The 23,326-nt window shown below is 39.5% G+C and overlaps 1 protein-coding gene across 2 annotated transcripts in view; it reads right to left on the bottom strand.

The window, feature by feature from the left end:
* The window catches only part of LOC149025235 (uncharacterized), a 49,232-nt gene that overhangs the window by 13,701 nt on the left and 12,205 nt on the right, over positions 1 to 23,326 (bottom strand). For both annotated transcript variants that reach the window (XM_089145464.1, XM_089145465.1), the window contains one exon: positions 14,646 to 14,766. In XM_089145464.1, coding sequence (XP_089001590.1) covers positions 14,646 to 14,766 — 121 coding nt within the window. The remainder of the gene's footprint in view (positions 1 to 14,645; positions 14,767 to 23,326) is intronic.

The following is a 23,326-nucleotide window of genomic DNA, read 5'->3' as shown; positions in this document are numbered from 1 at the left end:
CCAATAGCTTGCATTAATGTTTGGAACCACCCTGGACCAACTGGCCTCTCAGTTGCAATTTGGTGACGGGCGATCGGTTGGGAGCGATTGGTCGCCCAAGGTACCCAATTGGTCAAGACAATACAAGAAATTCAGGGTTTTTATGAGCTTTAACCTATATCTAATAGCTTTAAACCCTGATTTCGGGATTATTCTATAGTTAGATGGCCAAGGGTTCTGGAGTGAGTCAGAGGCAGCGTTTCAGAGAGGAAGAAAGAAGTGTCTGTGGTGAAATTTTGGATCTTCACGTGATCTTCAATCTTGAAGTTAAGGATATTGATCTCTTCGATTCCACTCTATTATTTCCTAACTTTGAAGGGATCGATTTGATGAATCTATTATGGGGAGTCAGATATGATCAGATAACCTTTGTCTTCCATTAACTCTAATCAAATCTACCATGAGGGATGAGTTCTACATCTTTCCCAACTGCAGAACTTTCCATAATAGAATCATCTTCCTCTAGATTGATTAAATCTTCAGATCAAGGTTGTGTTGTTGTTTGTTGTTTGTAGGTGTCTAGACGTGCATTAGAGTCGAAATCCAGGCCTAAGAATAGCCTAAAACCCACTCAGGTTCATGGATCAAAGGCATGAATTTTGGATTTTTGGGGTCTGTTCGCAAACCTGGGCAGTTGACTAGGCCAACAGGTCCCAACCAACTGCCTGTTGTTTTCGGTTTTGCTTCTGTTTTGGCCAGAATGAATTCCAAACCTAATTCTAACTATACCAAAATGATTCTAGGAGTTCAAGTGAGTTAGTGGTCTATTTAATTGTGAAGTTTGGATTCACTTTGAAGGTTTTGGAACATCATTCAGGTGAGGGAACAGTATACATATTTTAGGTTTACTACTCATGCTTTTAATATGCCTTCAAATGCATGCCTATGATGTATTGCGGTATTGTATGTGTTCTTTACAACATGCATGCACTGGGTGCATGATGGGAATATGATTATCATGTTGTTATCATGTTGTTTATTTAATTCTCTCCTTATTATATGATTGAAAGCATGTTGGATTGGGAGTTGAATTATTGCATCCATATTTATAAATATATCAAGGCTTGTGGTTCAGGCCATCGCCCTTGGTACCTCTTGCATATCATGTAGACGTAAATGCACATGTATGTATGATTGTCTAAATGCATGGCTAGGGACCCTTTACATGTTATTACCCTTTCAGCAAGGATATTAAAGCTGAATGACCCATGATAGTGGTAGGTGATTGCTCGGATCCAAAAGATGATTGAGAGCTATGAGGAGACACAATATTGTCGACATATCAATTATGGTAGGGCTGCAGATGGTATAGGTTGGGCTCATAGGGCACCCAAAATACAGCTGAAAGTCGTGAGGGGACCCAAAGTGCCCATCGCCATATAATATGTGGATGATTGTAAGGTTACGTGGTGTTCATCCAAAAGATGGTTAAGAGTCATGAGGATCAACATTCCTAGATTGGGAAGGATACCAAACCAACAAGGGCCGCGAGCTTAAGGAAAGGTATCATGACCATAAGTATCATAACAAGTAGATGACCACTTGCATGGCTAGGTATTTTCCCTAACACGCGTCAGTGTCAAACCAACAATTGTGTTGATGAGATGGACCTACTACCCATACCTTGGTTGTGGAGAAAGAGTGGTGACCTATCCTTGGACCCCCGGTTGTGGGCGCCCAAAAGATGGAGTGTTAACCTACCTGAGGAGATGGGTGATATCTTAATGTTTGTTCACCTAGAATAGAGATTGGCAAGTTAGCATAGTAGAATACATCTTGCATATCATTGCATCTTGCTCCTTCATTACTTCATCCTGTATATGTTGTTACCTCATGAGTTTTATTGGAACTCACCCCCTTCTGGGGGCATCTTTTTCAGATGTTCAAACAAGATATGACGTACCCACTGAGCTGGGGATTCTCCCTCCCGTGGAGACTTATGATGTGCCGGTTGTGGAGACCTACAAGCTACATGATGGATTGTGTGCTTGAATGGAATGCACTTATGGAACATAGTGAAACCCTAGGCTAGTTTGATTCTTTTGGGGATATGTGATAACTTTATGGGGACAAAGTTTCATCATTAAATTGGTTTAGAGGATGTAATTAAACCTTGATACGCATTTCCCTCCCTTTCCTTGTGACAACTCATGTTCTTTGGTATACATTGCCTTATTCTTTTTTTCTCATGATTAATATGTTATGTGGATTGTTTTGATTGTGGAATCATAGTGGGAGATCTCGCGAGATATCTCACTTTTTCAAAGAAGGGAGACAAGATGGAGGTCGAGAGTAAAAAGTTGGGATATCTCGCTTGAGATCTCACCATATCTCGCTATATCACTCCCTGGATCTCGTTGGAACTCTCAATTTTCACTTTTTTTTGTGAATTTCGACTGGATTTTCACTTGCAACTACTTTTAGCACATCTACAACATCGAAGGAAGATCAATCATTCTCTGCTTGTCTTATGAACTTATGATTTAATTGACTTATATAGAACTTCTAATGGTTGTATAATTTCATTATTCTATTCTTGAAAATTAAGATTGTGATACTCATATGGATGGAATTTTGATAACATTTAGGTTATTTGATGCATTTGATACACTTTTTTTTTTATATGCCTTAAAGGTTCTATATTACATGTTCTTTAACCTTGCATTCCCTAATCCTACAACATTTCGATTTCACACTATAGGTAGACTTAGAAATCATACTTAAGGTTGTTTTTTGACAAATCCAAAACCACCAATGTGTTCAAAAGGCCTTAAATATGCTAAATGCCAAGTTTCAACCCAATTGGGACCCTAAAACCCACCGAGATGGGCTACCGAGTTGACGCAAAAAAATTGTATATCTCGACCGAGATCTTGCCAAGATGGTCGAGATCTCGGTTTTTCAAGGTGGCAAGATCTCGCTCTCTTCTACCATGTGTGGAATCATGACCCTTGATCTTGTGATTGTGGATCACACTGCCGGTCGTTGGGTTGGTCCAATACCATCAAGTGGGGTGTAATAACTAAGCCCATAGATATGTTTATGTGGTTATACCGCCAAGACTCCTGAGAGAAACGAGCATATGGAAGTTGTTTTGACATGCTTTTCTTGAAGAGTCTTTCAAGCTGGGTATGGGCAGATGATACCAATGCTCCAGCTTGAGGTAGAGTATTTAGGTTGTTATTTGTTTCTTACTCTTATGCTGTTTTATTGTATTTTATCATTGTTATTCACTGAATAGGGCTTATGAGAAATAAACAAGTACATGAAATCATGGTAATTTCACCACCAAAGACCTATCCTGCTGGCTTACGTTTGGACTAGTTCCATTCTCCACTGTAAGTTTTATTTTTTTCTTCTTCTTCTTCTTCTTGTCCTACACAGGTGCTCTTTATTCCATCTTTGGTTTTGTTACTTTTGTAATACAACCCTTCATTTTTTTGAAACATGAAACAGGACATACAATTCACTCTTTCCCACTCTCTTAAGGGCAAGGAATCACGTGCTTTTATCTCATTGAGCATAACCATCCTGCATGTCAGAATGGATGTGCTACAAGTTCATCAACTTAAAAAAAAATTACACAGCCAAAAAAGAAATTCAATTTTCCTCCAATATTCAAATTTGTGTATTGATGTTATCCAATATTTAAGTAGAAAGTGTACACATTCATTAAGTCTATAGATGCCCCCACCACTCATGGCCTATTTCAACTATTGTAACAAAATTTTGCCTTCCAAAAGGACCTGACACAAACTTCCAAGTTGGAGAGAGATGCTGGATTTACATTAGATCTGGACCTTTTTTTTATGAATGATGGGTGAATGAACCAGAAGTGAGACCTGATCCTGGTCGATATGTTTGACTTTTCTGTTGAGATTATACCGGTGGTGCTCTCTGGTAGCAATGGTGGCCTTCAACAAGTTCTGGTGATGTTAATAATGCATTCCGTAGCCTACACTATTTAAGTGGTACTACCATAGGAAGTTTCTCTACGATTGCTCTAATTAATAATGGTTCTGATGAGTCACTTTCTATTAATAAGCTGCCTAGCTCATAATGGAGATAGACGAATATCATGACTTAGATTTATTCATTGTTCTCTCTTCACTCTCGTTTCTCCTTTTCTTCCTAGCTCCTACAATTGCTGGTTCTTCTTGTTTTGATAATGCTATGTGGTATCAGATCATGAATTATCAGTGATTGAGATCACCTTCCTTTTGCTTTGATGGTCTTTTCCTTGTGGTGTGCAGCACCTATATAATATGTAAAAAAGTAGTTAATGAGATAATTGTGGATGCTCCACTGTGATAGAAACACTGCTGGTGTTATGCAATAGGAAGACGGAATTGTTACTGTCTGCTGGATCCTGCAAGTGAGAGATCTGGTTCCATTTGATGTGGTACTGTTCTGCTATTCTTTCCCTACTTTGCATAGGAAGAATGATTATTTTAGCACGTGGTACTTAATTGTGAATGCTTCAACTGAGGATATTTTAATCATTACCTTTGTTTTGTTATATCACTTATATGTTGAAGCCCTACATGGATGGGTTTTTCTTGGTCACCAAACATTGCTTTCCGCCCTTCCTTGGAAAATCATTGTTCAAGTAGGATTCTATGAAAGTTTATCTATGCTGGTCGGGTTGTTTTGAAATTTTACAGACGCACTCTCCAATTTCAACAGTTTAAACATCGGAACAACCAGAATCATAGCCCTCTACTCTTCCCTGCGGGTTGAAAATCTGTCCAGTAGTTCAGTTATTTTCTCTTCTGCGGTCTACCCTGTATCTGCAAGGACCTTGATTCCGATCTGGTCTGTCTCAAAATAGTTAAAAAACACACACTACCAATCTTCTACTGCTCTTGGGTTTCTGTCATTATTCATCATATATGTCCAGCAGAGTGGATATTTTTCTTCATGACTCGTCTATAATTCTGCCAAATATACTGAATTTTGAGTTTTTGATATCTTATCTCTCCTGATTCAATGGGTCACTCTGAGCCCATGTGGACAAATATTAATATCAAATCACCTCTATGAAATTGATTGGTACATCCAACTACCTCCTATAGGCTATAGGCATAAATAAGCTTTGATTTTATGCTAATGCCAGAGGCAAAGTGGATTATTCGACTGGACCCACACCTTTACAGTTTATACAAAAATAAAGACAGGACATGTAAGGATGATGATTGCTAGTGGTTATGGAACAGCATGAAACCATCAGTGACTGCTAACTGCTAATATCATGCTCCACACTATTGCTAAGGTGTCTAGGATAATTTGAGGGTGAACTAATGTCCCTCAAAAAAAATTCGAAAAAATTAAAACTATCCTTCAACTTGTACAAGAAGTTCCTTTGAGTATAATAGTTATTTAATAGGTGAATAACATAGTGTTATTAAGATATGTGGGAAATCAAATGCCTATCAGCCTATCTCTACTGATATTGGAATCTTGAAATCTCAGCAGGTAGAGTAGACTTCCAAGTTGCCAAATTCCTCCCTGGTGTAGATCCTGAGTTTCAGCCTGTGAAGTCAGTTGTTTATAGGAGAAAATGGGACTTTGATTAATGAAGCCTTTTTTCACATTCAGTTGATTGTCTTTCCTACCCTTGCCAAATTCTCCTGTTAAACCAAAGATGGTCTTGAACTTGTTACAGGTAGTAGTGTTGCAGACATGGCTCAGGTTTTCCTGATCAATGTTGAGTTTAGAATGAGAGGACATTCAGCTGGTGATTAAGGACAGCACGCTAATCAGCCTGTGCAATACAGCAATAGCGTTCTCTTTAAGGTAAAGCTCAATCACGCTGGTGGCTTAAGTCTTGGGAAAAGTAAGGTATACCTGAGTTGGCACAACAGTTGGCAAATTCAACAGTGATCAATCTGGTGTTGTCTAAAGAAAACAACCTTGCGCTTACATCTGGAGCTGCTTGATGTGAACACAAAATTGCACCTTGGCTGAAACCCTGGCCGGGCCCACAAGATGCACCTAAGAAGCCACCCTAAGCTGGACAAACCCTCTAGGAGGGATATCTTGGGAATTTTCAGTCCTATTTAGTTGCTAAAATTATCCGTTGGCGGGTATGGCCGCTGGACCCTCTAGGAGGGATATCTTGGGAATTTTCAGTCCTATTTAGTTGCTAAAATTTATTTCCAGTTTAATTCTAGAGTCCAGTTTGGTTAAGAAGTCTTGGTTTGAATTAATAGTTGAGTCTATAGTTCTTTTAAACTCTAGCACACAAGTCAATTAGAGTTTTCATTAAATAGAATTTAGCATGCGCTTATTAGAATTTTAAGTTATTTAAACTTTTATTTCAGCATGTGTCCATTAGGGACCTCTAGATCTTTTAATATTCAGTACAATGGTTGTGATTACTGTGGTGGAATCCTAATCCATAAAGGAATCCACTTAGGGTTGAGTTCCTTTTAGGAGGCTATAAATTAAGGCCTACTCTTTCTTTGTAAGTTAAGTCTGATTATGCCAATAAGAATATTGAGTTTGGAGAACCCTGGTTCATGTTTGAGGGGGCCACAGCAGATTTTGAGAGCATTCTTCTTCAATAATTAGCAACCTATCTAGCATTCTTCTTCAACAACTCCAGCACCCACCTTCAGCATTCAATCTTCAATTCCAGCAAGTACAGTGAGCATTCAACCTGCAGACATCAGTTCAGCTCAAACCCAGGTAGGTACAACACCCTAGCAGCCATCGCACCCCCTTCCCCAGCCCCTCCTCTGTCTGCCCAACCATTAACCCAATTCCTCTGCTGTCACACCCCTGGCGGCAGCCCCCCCCCCCCCAACCCTTGACAGACCCTAGTTCCCACCCCCAGCCCCCCACGATTCTGCCTTGCACTCCCCCACCCATCCCATACCCGATTGCCCCTTCTTTCGCTTTCTTCCTTTCATCACAACAACCCCCCCCCCCCCCCCCCCCAGTTTTGGCTTGTGGCAGACCTAAAAAAAAAAAGAAAAGAAAAAAAAAAAAAGAAAGAAAGAAAGAAAGAACAAGGAAGAAGAGTTTAAGATATGCCGAAGACCTTTTCCCCTTTCCAAGATCCAACCCACATTGATCCAAAATTAATTAACTTCTTTTCTACCAATCCTAGGAATAATCTTTTCCATTCCCCATTATTTTGTTACATTCCATTCTAACTTTGGATGTCTCAAAACCATACCATAGATATTTTTGTTAAACCCTTAGGATCCCAATTGTGTTTCCTTACCTTTCCTTCCAATTCCCATCTACCCATTGGTTCCCTTTAAATTGTCACATTATTTGCTGGAAGATTCTGGGTGAATCCTTAATTCTAGGGAAATTATTCTAGACCCTAACACTGGAATCGGGTTCACATCACTGCTCCATCAGGCTCTCTCTCAAGATGACTACAACTAAATATTCAAATGCTTCAGCAGCTTGAAGCTTCCACTTTTTCATCCACCATCACACTACCCTTCACAGGTTCTATTGTGCTTCTTCCCTCTCCGTCACCTACCAGTTAGGGGTTTTAACTCTGCCACAACCAATCAAACGATAAGTTAATGTGTTCTCTTCCTCCCATAAAACTACTCAATCCTTTTGGGTGGTTCTCGCTAGTAGATGCTTTACTCAGGTTTCCAGTTATGATGTTGTCTCTCCCAGTTAATCTTTGCTTTTATCTTCTGTTATCCGTGATCCTCAATAGCCTTGCGCCTTTTATGAGCAAAATTAGTAAATCTCAATATTTCTCCATCCCTATTATCCTTCATCAATTTTCTTTTTAAGATTTTCAGACATAGAAGAAGATTGGTGGAGGGTGATGAGATGGGTGGCTAATATTACCTTGATGGTGATTTGGTTTCTGTTGTTGTCTATGCTGCTTTTGTGGCATTTCTCTTTTGGGTGGCATTACCAATTAGGGCATTTGTTGCTCTATAAGCTTCAAAAAGTGGAATTTGCATGTGAATCTATACAGTGTGAAGCTTGTGGTTTTAGTAAATATCACCTTTCCTACAAAACATGTTTCTTGGAATTGATCTTTATTTCATTAGTTCTGCTCAATATTCAGGGGTCTTCCATAAAAAAAAATTGGACGAGATTTCTTAGTTGATCCCCAAGGTTTGTCTGGAGACCGTTGTTGGTTAGTCACCATAATAGCAACCAAAGGGGGCAGCGAAATTTGCTGCTTCCAAGGCATCATAGTGTGACTGAGTGAGAACTCACCGAGAAGTCAATCTCGATAATATTTCATTCTTTTTTTTGGCACTCTGAGATGATATGGCCTGTGAGCCCATATCTTGGTGATATCTTGTATATCTTAGTAATACCCCAATACCTCGGTACAACTCAGAATTTTACTGAAATGTTATGCTTTCCACTCTAATCCGGCTTTGACTTCGACCAAAAAACTGCATCAACTCAGCAAGATATTGGTCCAACTCAGCCTTTTGAGCCACCAAGTTGGGCATCCGAGATTGAGTTCACGAACCATGGTCCAATGTTGGTTCATTTTCATGTGATTTGCTATTTTTTTTTTATGACCAATCACATTTGACTAGAATGTACCATTCACTGAAAAGATTGTTCAAACTATCCACAATTTAGTCCTTCCCCTGAAAAAAATCTTTCAGATAATGAGGTGAAATACTCAATGTGCAATTCCTTCTTCTTCTTGTTCATTTTTTTTTTAATCCTCTGAACATAATGTTTAACAATAAATCAGTTGCTCTTACACCCCTAAAAGGATGATGTAGCTGAACAACAAAATAAGCACTACTTTAAAATTGCTCTTCTTCATTGTGTCATGAATTTTCCTTGGGTTTTTTTTTTTTTTTTTTTTTTGGTTTCTTCCTTGTTATTTGGGGGGAATTGCATACCTGCCTCTGTTCTTAACAAAAGATATCCTTTAAGTACCATTTTCTTTAACTTGGGGTTGTATCTGATCGCGTTAATTGCATACCTGCCTCTGTTCTTAAACAAAAGATATCCTTTAAGTACCATTTTCTTTAACTTGGGGTTGTATCTGATTGTGTACACAAATGTAGATCAACACATGAAGTGGGGTATATTTAGAAAAGAGTTACTGTTCAAGTGAACTCTACCGTGATTACCATTCATATGAACACTAACATGGGTCACTGTTCAAGTGAACAACTCTGTGGGCTCACATGCACATGTCCAATGACTCCAATGCAATATCAGATGCTGCCACACTTTAGTTTCTATTCTGTTCTAAGAAGTACATTATATTTCATGCAATAGAATCCAAGGAAGTTTCTAATTTCACTTTGTTATCATTTTTTATTCTCTATAATAGGAGTATCTATTTTAATGTATAGCCACTAAATTTCTTTTTTGGTCTTAAGCCAACTGGTAGCAAGCTGCCAAGCAATCTCTATTTTCAAACCAACTTCAATTATAAATATAAGGAAGAAGGCAGCCTAGATCAGAATTTGAGTTTAGGGGGAGGGGGAAAAAAGGAGAGTGCTTTGGCTTGGAAGCAGTGAAAGGCCACGGGTGACAGAATCTAGACTGATATAATCTTAAACCTTAATCCCTTCTTATCCATTATTTTTCTTAACTTTACGCTAACAGATCTGTTGGAATCATTCATTCACTCAGAATATTCAAATTATGATCCACAATTATAATTGCAGCTCAAAACATCATTGTAGCCAAGTTTCTGAAGAGTTGAAAGCCACTCACACCCCACCCGTGATTGGAAATTGAGCTCTATCTGAGGTGGCATTGGGACTATACCAATTGCTCTCATTAAGTTACTATTTCAAAAATATTTTTCCATCTCAGTTTCTGGTTTACTGTTGTATTAGTCCAGACTCCGAAACAGTGGCTGTTTGGAGTGATGTTTATGATCCTATCTGGGTTTAGGTTGGTTCATACTTAAACCTTACTTTATACACCCATGATGATGTGTAGGACTCCTTACCTGGAGGGAGATCAACCAAGGTTCATGAATTACTACAGACTAGAGCATTCATTTCCAAGACCATAGTCAACTTCCACCAAGTAGAAAACACTGCATATGGACTTTAACCCTGTGGCTAGGGCTTTAAAGGGTTTAGGGTTCTTTTGGGAATGATGGAGTGAGGAAGTAGGCTTCGGTTAGGGTTGGGAAATGTGGGAAAATAATTCTGGTTTAACAGAATTTATTTCAGAATTGATTCCCAATGCTTAGGGTTTCCAAAATTAGGGTAATAAAATTTCTAGGGTTTTGGGGATAGGGTTAAGGTTAGGGCTAGGGTTGAGTGTATAGTAGGTAGGGGTGTAGAATGCAAAAGGGAATTCGATTCAGGTGAAGGATTGAAGAGATGTGGATGTCTGAAGGTTTAGGGTTATGGTTTGAATGTGGGAAACTACAGCAAACTAGGGTTTAGACTAGGGTTTGGGAGGTCCAATTGGGCTGAAATTGGGAGAGAAGGTCACTAGAGTTTACAGAATGAGGTTCTAGAAGTTTGGGACAGATCTAAAGGCTATATTGCCATAGATCTGACCTTGAATTTTAGGTCTTAAGAGAAGCCTGAAAAATTCCAGAAAAATAAAAGGGATGTGGGGGATCAGGGCTTAAGGGAAGGGCGATGGGTTTGTGCGATGGAGTAGGGTTGTGGAGAGGGCTTGGTGACCCAGGGCTGTGATCGGGATTGGAATTGAGGTTAGCAATGAGAAAGGGGATTGCCGCACAATGAGAAGGGGAAGAATTAGTCGCCCTTTTTTTTTTTTTTTTTGGGGGGGGGGGGGTTTGGATGCTTATTGTACTGAAGAAAGAGGATTAGACAAGCCGCAGACCAGTAGAACAAACAGCTGCAGGCATCCCACCTTGGGAAACCCACAACTCAAATTGTCTTCCTTCGAATTCAGCTTATTCAAAAATTCATAATCTGTGCAGTTACTTGTGCAGGGCTATAACTATAGCCTTTTACAATGAAGGAAATTATAATAGGACAACAACAAAATAAAGAAGACTACTTAGAATAGGACTCAACAAAGAATTCTATTTGGATTGGAATTCCTTCTCACACTAAGAATCAATGCAAACAACTAGAAAATGAATCCTATTCAAGAACTCATAAACAAATAAAATCTGTAAAGTTAAACTTCCTACTTTAAGAAGGAATCCAAATTGAAAATAGGACTCCAACTGGGATTCCTACTTGCACAAGGACTCTGTCATAACTTGCTAGACTCTTAACAAAAAGCATAAGTAGATATGGACTCCTCATAAAATACTGGATTCAACTGGGCTTGATGGGACTCCAAATGGGCTGGTAAAATGACAATTTTGTCCCTCATCAGGTTCGGCCACACTATAGGGCCATAGGAAAGGAGGCTAATTTTGGACCTTCTTTCAGCCTTCCATGGGGAGCCCTCCTGGTTACAAACTTACAACACAAGAATTCCAGCACGCTAATTGGACTACGCAGATGAGTAATGGAGATGAAGATGTGGCCACCACAGAACAGGTCTAGAGTTGAAGATGAGTATAGAGCTAATGCTCATACTATTGGTACATTTTGTGATAAAAAGGCAGCAATTTATATTGCTAGTGATCCTGTTCTTCATGAGCACCCAAACAAATTAACTGCCAATTTGTGAGGATTGCAGTGATGAAGAAGTTAATAGCTACATCATTTGTTGATTCTAGGAGTAAGCTTGGTGATGTTTCAACAGGCAGTTGTTTTAGTCTGCCTTTCTTAAAAGGTTCTTCCGAGCTAGGTATGAGTGATATTTATGCTTCAGCTTGAGAGGAACACTGATATTGTAATAAGCCACGTCTGTATATCCAAAAATTAGGTATTTCAGTTCAGTTATTTTACGTTTTTTAGTTATTAAGAATATTAGGTTTCTATACTTTAAGATTCTATTAAGTAGAAAAAGGCAATTATTGCCTCATATGATTTTGACAGCAACCTTTGGCATGAAAATCAGAATAAAACAATGTTGGGGACACAACAAACCTCGGTGAGATTCCTTTTTTTTTGGGGGGGGGGCAACCAACCTTGGTGAGATTCCAGGGAAGATATTTTTGACCAATACATCCCTTTCTTTCTTCTTCTCCATCGGTTCTTACTTTTCTACTTTTTATTCCTCGCTGCAACTGGTAAGCTGTTAATCTGTTACTCACTAGTAGTTTCCTCGTTTCTAATTCAATTCTCATCTTTTCCCTACTGAAGTACGACTGACCTCTATGTTTTGCTTGAATTGCACATTACCATTCCATTAACCTGCACATGATGCTACAGGTTTAACCGTTAAGAAGACTTCAGTTTCTGTTTTCCAGCCCCCATTTCTAATTTAGTACCTTCTGTTTCTCTGCTTTCTACTTCGGCTTTGCAGGACTGATGTAAACCAGGTCTAGGGTTAGGGGTATTTTAGTAATTTCCCTAGACTTAGGGCTTGCCCAGGAAATTCCAGCTAAACGGGGAAGGATTTTAGGGTTTCTAAGGTGGTTTTAGAGCCTGCTGAAACTTAACTTCAGATTTGAAACCTTTTGTACTTGAATTTCAGATTTGAAATTTGAATTTATAAGGCCAATTAGGGTTTCCATTAGGGTTGAGGAAGGGTGAAGGGCTTGCTGTCCTGCAGTTCAGAGTTAATGATGCTGCTGTTCTGCAGTTCAGAAACAGACTCAGGGAGGAGGGGCTAAGGTGTTAAACACTTAGGGTTTTCTGAAATTTAAAATTCTGCAATTCTTTCAAGGAAGAAGATGAAGTGCAGGATTTTTTTTAAGCTCAGAGAAACAGGGCTGTAATGGGGGAACTAACAGAGTAGCAGTGGGATTTACTCCTAGAGGAATTGTGATCCTAATGGAGGTAGCAGGGCGGGTTTAAGGGCTAGGAATGGGGACTTCCTAATGGGATTAGGATCTGCTTCCGTAGGGAAAGGGAAAGGGGGAGGGGCACGGTGGCTATAGGAGGGGCTGGAGTTTGCAGGAAACTAAGGGGCAGGGAAGGTCTGCGATGAGGAGGGGAGGGTTTACTAAGCCTAAACAAGAGAGGAAGGCTACAGTGGTGAAGGGAGGGGCTTCTATGGTTGCGTGAACAAAGGAAAGGGGTGGGGGACACTGCAGACAGAGGAGGAAGGCTGGGATTAGTGTTTTTTTTTGGGTTGGTTTTGCGCCCGGGGGGGGGGGGTGTTTCTATTACTTACTTGGATGGTTTGCTGATTGCTTGAAGCCTTGACAATGACTTGAAGCTGCTGGATTGTTGAAGAAAATAAAGAATTTTGAACAAAACCCTCACCAAGGCCTATCCAATAAGGAGACCTTAATCCTCAACTCAAACAATTTTATTAATAATCAAAACTGAGAATTACAATGCAAGAAGAGGCTATTTGTAGCCTAAAATAAGAGAAGCTGACTTAGATTGGAGTTCCTTAGTGAATACGGATCCCAACTCTTGACTAAAAACACTTTAAAGAGGAATCAAATTACTACAAGATTACAACCCTTGGATTGGAATCTTTTAAGACACTTAACTTGGGACTTCACCAACTTTGTCTTACATTAACAAACTAGACCCCACAAAAATTCTGGAAAATAATTTCAGGACTAAAATAACCCTCTAGCAGCTTAAGGTGGCTTCTTGGAGCCATCCTGGGGGCCCCACTTGGAATTTCGGCCAGGGCGGTCTTTGTGTTCACATCAAGGACTCCTTTGACAATTTCTGGAACTGTTATTGACAGAGACAAGTAACCTCCATTCATATACTGTTTACTGAGTTTCTGATTCTTGGTTTTAGGAACTTGCTCATTCTTGTTCATTCTGTCCACTCCCATAACTTCAAAGTTAACTGTCGATTTTGAACAAATTTTGAGAACATGTTCTCACCCAACTAGGTACACTCAACCAGACTTATATCCGCATCAGACTAACCTTCTGTGAGCAAGAGAGATTACACTATTCTTGGTTTATTAACCTGTCCTGAGATCTTCGTTATTTTGGTTTTCTGGTCATTAGTTCTTTGTGACTAGGAACCCATCAATAACACATTCCAAGCCACCACCACCACCACCCCTGCACCTCTTTCCTTTCCATGTAGAACAAAATTTGGGTACACTTGCAACTGCAGTAGATGGAATGCAACTAGCCAATGTGGTTCCATTGCATTTCATCTTTCAGGCAGTCTCTCCACAAGAACATAACCAACGCAATGTTAAAATGCATATATTGTACACTGAGTACTGCTTTCCCTAGTAAGGACCAGACAAACATACCCTTAGATATGCACAGTACACACCACCTTTTTTGATAAAAAATCAAAGCAACAGAAGCTCCAATCAATCACGACTGATAGACATTACGAACTCCAAGTCAAAGTCATGTTTACTAATGAAAATGGCTAAATGGCGACCAGAAAATGACAGTCACAGCCTGAATCATTGTTATTTTCATTATTCTAGTTCTATTATCATCACTACTAGTAAAAGTACTATTCAATTATTCTTAATTTCTTCCACCAGACGGAAACCTTTCCCCAAACGAAGACCTCACTTGCTATGCCTTGTTAAACAACGCATCTTGTGAACAAAGGTGATGATAGCAATGGCTTATTATATCACATGCTCCACTCAATAGTCAATACTGCTATAGAGAGTAGAAGGTTTACCATCAATCCACGGTTGCGTGAACGAGGAAGTTCTTGAATAAATTTTTCAAAAGCCTCCAACCTTACTTTGCCCTTAACTTCTACAAATTTGGACCAGTTGATCTCTGGTGCCTTCTCGCCGCTGCACAAACAATATATTACAGGTACAGCTATCAAATGCCAATCCTAAACTTTAGGCTGATATATATGGAGAGAGGTTTTCCTTAATGCTACATTTTAGGCTGAACTTGCCCTTTAAGTATATAAACTACCAAACAGCAAATGCAATATTTTGGGTGCAAAACTAAAAATCAGCAACCTTGCCACAGGGAAAGTCATATTGCAAGAATCCAATAAGAAATGTATATAGTACATATGCTGAACATTATAAAAAGTTTATCAAGGTAAAAGAAATGCCTCCATAATTAGCAACTAGTAAGAGCGATTTAGCACCTCCTGATCTGCAAGTGATTAGCACGATTGCTTCACCAAATATAAGGAACATGAACATGAGCGCACATGTAACACCAGGTACCAGCCTTTTGTTGACCAGTAATGATATTCTCTCATCCTCCGCAGTTTTGAGATAAGATCAAGTCCTTTGGATTGTCAGCATTACCATTTCAAAGGCCCAAGCATTTGATTGGTGAGAGAGCTGGTTATGGAGACTCTCAATTAGTGAGAGAGCTGGTTGATAGGACTAACTCAACTCTTTGTTGCTCCAAAGTTGCCAGCAAGTTCTGTTTCTTCATTTTTGAATTGGCTGTATTGAGTGGAATGGTTGCTGTTGGTTGAATGTTTCCACTATTTGAATGTCATCAGTTTTGTGGACTAAAGTCAAGGTCCACATTAAGTGTTTGCTTTGGTTATCATCAAAGAACTGACCTCAGATTAATTGGTGTAACCTCCAATTGAGGGCCAGTTTTCAAGATCAATTAAGTTGAAATTAGGGTTGTTAAACACCCTGCAATTGGTCTTTTAGGGCAATTTTGAGGTGGAAAGCTACTGTTTAGGGCTAGCTATACCTGCAGCTGGGATTTCTAGAGGTCTAGGGGGATTTAGAGTTGATGTGGAAGAAGTGTAGGATTCGGACCAGTAGGTTGAGGGTTAGGGTTTTGATAAAAATTAGACCTGAGTTTTTCTGTTTTAATGTTCAGACTCGATTCCAGAACCGTAGGCTCTAAACAGTTAGGGTTTCTCAATTTTAGGGTTTATAAAGGAAGACTTGGGTTCGGGATGGGATCGAAAGTAGAGAAGGGGGAAGGAAGATGGTCCTAACGTCGAATGGGGTTGGGAAGAGGTCTTTGAAAAAGTATGATTGCAAATAATGTTTGAGTCTCTAGGGTTTAATAGAAGCAAAGAAAATTAGGTTTTCCTAGGGTTTAGGGGAAGGGATAGGGCTGAGATGGATAACCGAAGGTAGGGAAGGGGAAGGGAATTTGATTCCTAAGGGGGTACATATTGAGTAGGTCTTTGAAAAAGTATGATTGCAAATAATGTTTGGGTCTCTAGGGTTTAAGAGAAGCAAAGAAAATTAGGTTTTCCTAGGGTTTAGGGGAAGGGATAGGGCTGAGATGGATAACTGAAGGTAGGGAAGGGGAAGGGGAAGGGGAATTTGATTCCTAAGGGGGTACATATTGAGTGAAGGGTTAGGGGTCGGGAAATCCTGGGTTTTAGAAATCTAGGAAAACTAATGCTGCTGCAAGGAGAAAAGAAGAAGAAGAAGAAGAAGAAGAAAGAAAAGAGAAGGGCAGGGGGATGGAAGTGAATGGGAGAATAGGGGAGGAAGGGGAGGGAGAAGGGTGCCACAGGGATTGGGGAAGGGGAGGGGCTGTAGTTGCAGAATTAGGGCTTGGAGATGGGGGAGAGAGGCTGTGGATGGAGAAGGGAGAGGGTAGGGCTGGGGTACGGCTTCTGGGGTATGGCTTCTTATACTTACTTGAAGAGAGAATGGCAGCTTGTAAGATTTGAATTCTGCAGAAATTCATAAGCACACACGCAGCAGGCTTACCTTCTAGAAAAAACCCACGACAACACTCCTTAATGTCCTTTAATCACAAATTTTATTAATCATCAATAGAATTAAAATATCATATGATACAGTTGTTACTGCCAGTGAATCTCCCACTCTTACTCCAGGATCACGTGTAGGTCGAAAGAAGCTCCAACATTCATCCAAGATGAATGTTCTCAAGAAAAGGAGAATTGATGTGAACCAGAATCAAGGCCGAAATAGGGCCTTGGTTGATAGCCCCACACCTTATGGCCCTCTAGTAAACCCAGGGGTATTTTGGTAAATTCGCATTACTGTAAATTCCCTCAACTTGGGGTTTTGTTGGATCCAGTATGTTGGTAGGATCTCATATCTACTTTTATTTTTAAATCTGTGTCCTTCAATGTCAAGTTATTGAAGACTCCTAGTCAAGGCAGGAGTCCCAAGTAGAGAGGGATTCCCTCAGTTATAGTCCACTTTTACAAGGAGCCTAGATCTACTTTTATTTTGCAGTTTTGGATGATTAATAAAATTTAAAGTGAAGGTGCAAGGGAGTAGAGTCATGGGTTCCCTAAGAGGGGCCTATCAGCTGCTGCCTGATTGAGAATTCTGCAGAATTATGAAGCTCTAAGACCTCTATTGCCTTCTACAAGTATAAGAAACCCCACCCCACCCCACCCTCAGTGTCTCCTTTCTTCTTCTCCCATCCGCAGCAAACCTCCCCCATCCCCAAACCCTCAAACCTGCAATCCCAGCCCCAATCCCTTTGCACATCTCCCTTCCCGCTTGCCTACCCTGCAGCAACATTGCCTCCCCTCCCTCACCCCTAATCCCTAAATCCCTCCCTCTTCCTAGATCTTCGTTCCCCAGCCCCTCTTTTCTATTTCTTCTTCTTCTTTCTCCTTGCAGAAGCAGAGGAATCCCATAAATTAGAACCCCAGAGATTTTCCTAAACCCTTTAAAACCCTAGTTCTTCTAAATCTTCCAACTCCCACCCCCAAATCCCTCACCCTCTTAGAATAGAACAACCTCCCCCTCACTCACACTGGATCCCCATCTCCCTCCCCTTTCCCTCATCTAAACCCTAAAACTCCATCTTCTTCATAGGAAACCGTAAAAACCCTAAACTTTAAATACCTAACCGACCTCAACCACTCATCCAAAGCCTATTTCCTCTAGGTAATTGCTCCTTCACACCTACCTTGCTACTTGACCCTAACCCTAACCCTAGACCATCTCCTAGAAACCCTAATTTTACAAATCCTAGTTTTGGAATTAAACCTAGAAAATAGAATTCAGTCAAATCTGTTTTAACTCTCCCATGTTCTAACCCTAATTTCGCTTGGCTGAACCCTATTCTCCTTCCACTTCAACCATGATTCACCCTAGGCCATTAGAATCCTAGCCGCAGGGTGTACTGAGCCCTATTTTACTGCTGGTTCAATTGAGAAAGATCCAGAGGGTAAACCCTAGATTTAAGGTTTCCATCAATTACTAAACCCTAGATCACTGGTTCACATCATCTTAATATGGTGACTGATGCAGTCCAAATAGGACTGAGGGTCAGTGACCAGGACCTGCAAAAGAACAATTCAAATTTAGTGGAAAGATGATAAGTTTCTATTTAAGGTGCTGAGATTTGAATCTGGGTCTTTCTCTTTTGTGGTGGGCTGAGACAAGACATGTACTTGGGTTAGGGTGATATAGGATCCGAACCAAGGTTAAAAGGCTGATAATAGATGTTGGGAGATTAGTCAAAAGATAATTCAATTCTGATACAGTGAAATATTTATTCTTCTTTTTTTTTTTGGTCAAAAGAAGAATAAGTTTCAAGGTTTAGAGTTGTAGGGAACATAGTTGTCACGGCGACGAGGCGATGCAAGGCGGTTTAGGCTAATGGAGGCGATGAGTTGATGAGGCGCCCTCCGAGGCGCTTTTGAGGCGTTTTAAGTGAAATTTTTAGTGTACATCTCATTCACTCTAAATCTATCATATCTTGCATAATAAAAAAACTAATATCAAACTACCTCAAGTCATCCAACATACTACAAACCACACATAATAGGTTCTAAATAAAAAATCGTGAGAAGAAAGGAAGAGAAGAAGTTGCTTGTCACTGGCCATTGCTTGCCGGAGTGTTGTCGCGGGAATGGAAGAGAAGAAGAGAGGAGGAGAGAAAGATATTAGGGATTAGAGTGAGAGTGAGAGTATGAGACTTGAGTCAAGAACTTATTCTCTTTCAATTTTGATTGTTTTTATTTTTATTTTAACATTTGATCACATGTAGCGTCATCATACATATGCATATAGGTTCAAACAATAGATACTTTACAATCGGAATCTAATAAGTATTCAATATATGCCTTCGATTAGGCATCTTTCTCGTGATTTAAAAAAGAAAAATAAAAAGCGGACGCCTTATTGCCTAAAAATAAGGCGATGCCAATTTGAGGCACTTCGAAGGAGCCCAGACACCGAGGCAACGCCTTGACAACTATGGTAGGGAGATGATAGGGCAACCAATAAATAGGTTCTTTGATGAAATTCTGTCAACATTTTGAATATTTTGATGTGACCCAAAAGAAAAAAATACAATGAGATGAAGAAAAAAAAACATATTTAACACAAAATTTTGGATATTTTGGTTGAAATCTCAGAAATTTTGGTAATTAAATGTGACTCTCACATAAAAGGACATGATGAATCATATTTTGTTGACGACATTGACATCTTCTCCTACCGGACCACCAGCTGTACATGCAGTTTGGTGATCCAAATCCTTGGACAGGTACACAAAGAACAATGCACATCAATTCCACTGGAAGTTTACTAAATCCCAAATAATTTATTAGGACTTAAGGAGAGTATGATGTGATGTTCATGAAAATTATGCACCAATTTATCATGAATCCTTGACACTATGTTTTACGATTAAATTCATCACTTGTTTAGAACCCTATATTGCATTATTGCTCATCATTTATGTCCTTTAGTACTAAATCAATGTATAATTGGGTTGTGTAATTCCTAAGCCTTCATTAAGCCGAATCCACTGCAATGACCCACCAAAACTTCGCAAAATGTACAAAATATAGGCGAAACCTCAGCGGAATATTGGTGTTCTAAATATTCCCATTTATGAACAGGACACCAAAACACAAACCTAAGTTTTAATCAGTGTGGCAACATTTGGCCAATTTCTCTGGAACTTATGCATTTCAAACATAATTATTTCCAAAGGGTATACATTTGTCAAATAGTTTTTAAGGTTTGAACTCAAAAGCTAAGGGGGCATTTGTGCAACGGTCTTTTCTGAGAATGATGTTCTTTGCGAGAATTGTTTTCTAGACTTGAGCACAATTTTAACTGTTTGGTAAAATCTGTGCTGAGGACACTAGAGACGATGGATATTTTTTAAAATAAAATAAAAATAAAAATTCTTATGAAGGCAGGAAGGAGTTAGAAATTGCATGTAAATGAAGTTTGGGTTGAATGTCTCTCTTTGACGTAATTTTAATGTGCTTTTTATTTTTGAGAACGACAAAGCAAATCAAAGTTGTTTTGCGAAAAGTCTTCTCAAACAAGAAAATTGGATTGGTTAGTATCCTAAGAACGACCCATTTTACCAGACGCTTTTTAGCGTTCTTCGGCATTCTGAGAACCGAAGAATGCCAAAAACTCTTCCTTGGCTAGTTACCAAACACGCCCTAAAGGTTATAATTCACAACTGAAAACAAGCTCTAAAATCTGACTTAGCCAAAAGTAGCATGTTTGAACTGAGATCTCAGTGATGATATGGCAGTACAAGATTGTTGAAAAAAATGTTAGATGAGTCAAATCAATATAATGCCACCCCTATTTTGCATCCCTCATTGATTAAGCAAAATGGTTTGACCAGGAAGATCGGCCTAAATGAATCTTAAGTAACATCCTTCTAATGGATATATAGGTTCCTACTTTTTCTTTTGGATGAATAAATAATTAAATTACTAAAAGCCAAAAAGAGCACATACAAATGGAAACAAGGGGGAGGGGGCAGTCCCAGTCAAGAAGGGGACAAGAAAGAAGCTGAGAGACTCCAAGAACTAACAATCAGCCTATTTCTTGGAGAGTCAACAACAGGGGGTGGGGGAGGGAACGAAGTCTTCAAGAAACATCAAAGTAGATGGCATTCCAAATCAAATCTCTAGAGCGGGATTTGGAAGTCCATCTTCGTATGTTACGCTCCCACTAAAGATGGTGAATAGTGGAGGCAAAGATAAGATTACCCATAAGGTCACAGATAGAGGTACCGGCAAAATTTCTCAGGATCCAGTTCCAATCTCGAGCAAATCCCAAAGACCGACGCGATCTGGGCCAAATGGATGCAAGGGCTAGGGACCAAACAGAGCGGGAAATAGGGCAACAGAAAAAGTAAAAGGAAAATGAAAGGCACAAAGTTTGGACACTACACAAATTTTCCACCTATCTTGACCATTTTAATGTTTGGACTTTTCTCATATTTTAAGCAATCAATATTCTTCCATTAGAAGTAAAATTATCAGTTCTCTATATCCTTACAGTAGTTACAACTAGGACTCAAGGATGATATATTAGCGCCTGTGTACAAACATTTCCGTAAAGGTTCAGCACCAAATGAGGTTTGCCTGTGTCAAATAGGCCTTCAGTTCTGGAATCGTCTCAAGAAAGAACCACAGGCTCGCTGCAGTACAAGGTGAAAGCTGGAGTTTGGTGTCATTGCTCTTTGGCAATTCTAGTAACTCATCTTTTTCTATTTGAGTGGTTTCCTGCCTGCTAGTCTATTTTCATTTTAGCTTTTCCTCCTTTTAATTGGTTCTTGAGCCTAAGTTTTTATCCTGTGTGACATTTAATTTGGCTTATCCCTATATAAATTGGCTTTGACATTGATACCTTCCTTGTTTGGCTCCTCCGTTCTGGCACTCTTTGTAAAACCCCTTCCCCACTCCTAATGCCTAGACACTATTATAGTACCAAGGACACAGACATACTAAGAGTTATCTATAGCCTCTGACCTTCTTCTCTACCATTTTTGTTCAGTCATTACTCCTTGTTTTAGCATCTAATTTATTTTAACAACCCTTCTTAGTTGGAAATGGTACCAGGGAAAAGATCCCATTATTTTTCTTTACTTTTCCATTGGCATATTCTCCATCCATGATCCAATTGTATAACACAAGAACGACAGAGAGCTGCTTCTTACTTGTGCAATGAAGTATCAATGTTGAACCTCGGGGCTTTGCATCTGTACCCTTTATGAAATTGACTAAAAGTTAGAATTTGCAATTTCAACTTGTGTGACTCCATCCAAATGTGTATGTCTTAATTTCTGATAAAGAACAAGACCCAGTGCTTTAGGGAATTTCCATACAGAGAAACCAAATGATATTTGAAGAAATGGAAGTATTCAATACGTGTTCATGTTGATTGACACTTTCTATGGATTGGTCAGCTGAAAAAGGGAAGGGGCAGGAGTGTGAAAAGCAAGAGAGAAGTTCGTTTTCTAGCAAACAGTTCTAGAAGAACTGGCACCATCCAGCATAAATTGATCTGCAAGGCGTAACATCTTTCCTCCTTATAGTTCCCCTTCTGTTTTTCAAATGGCTGACTTTTCAAGTTCACTTCCTCTGTGTATTGTAATTTGCCACTCTTCTTTCTAATCAGAACTTCAATGAAAGTTCTCTTGATTGTTGTCTATCAGGAATAGGAAAAAGCAGGACATTATCCTGTACTCATGGTTGAGTATTGTCCATCAACCAATTAGCAACAAAGGCAATGCCCTAATGGACGGTTTCTTCATGTGTTTTGCATCCAGTACTGTTGTTTTCCTGTTATCATGTGTTCTTCAATTTCATTTGAGGACAACTAGTTATTTAGTATTAGCAAGTCATGGTGGAAATGTGGAGGGTTATGGCAACCCCAAGCCAGGGCTTGGAAAATCTACCCTCAAGACCTCAACCCACGAAAAAGGCAGGGAAAAGAGATACATATATGGTGTAGCCATGTAGGGCAGAAGATGATGAAAAGAGATCCAATAAATGCTCTTCCAAATAACCACATCATTACATCAATGTCAAATACCACATTGATTTCTCTCATTTTTTTTTTTCCATAGTTTGTTTCACATTTGTATCGTCTATATCTATAATCATGTTCTATACAAGATCCTTAATTATTATCTCTGAGGTGAAGGACTAATTCCTTCATTTGTATAGTGGTATGAGTGGAAGTGGAACTGATGTGGTTCCATGTTGATAAAAACTTCAGCAATCATACCATCAATTTCCATCCTAAAAAATGGGGGTGTCAATAAAGCCCTGTTGACCCAGCCTGGTTCTAGCCTGATGTTTTTAACCCAAAAGGCGGGCAGCAGTTACAAAATAATAAGCCTAACAGGGTAAGGTCGGGTTCGGATTTAACCCTTAGGCCAACTCGGCCCAGCCCAACCTGACCCTATGTTAGTGTAATTTAATTAAAGTTGAGTGAAAAGCTATTTAATACCAGCATTGCATACCAATGCAATGTTGCTCAGTAAAACCAACAGTTCTCAACAAAAAGGTCATGGGTTCGATTCTACTTCATGGCAATATAGTTATACATTTTGTTTCCCACTAAAAATTAGGGTCACGATCAAGGTTAGTCAGGGCCAACCTGACCCTATCAGGGTTAATAATGGCGGGCCAGGTTGGGT

This window comes from Hakea prostrata, chromosome 2 (genome assembly GCF_041222555.1).
Source record: "Hakea prostrata isolate BN-2017 chromosome 2, UWA_Hpros_2, whole genome shotgun sequence".
Lineage (NCBI taxonomy): Eukaryota > Viridiplantae > Streptophyta > Magnoliopsida > Proteales > Proteaceae > Hakea > Hakea prostrata.
Note: the sequence above shows the minus strand (reverse complement) of the source record. Positions and strands in the feature narration are given on the sequence as shown.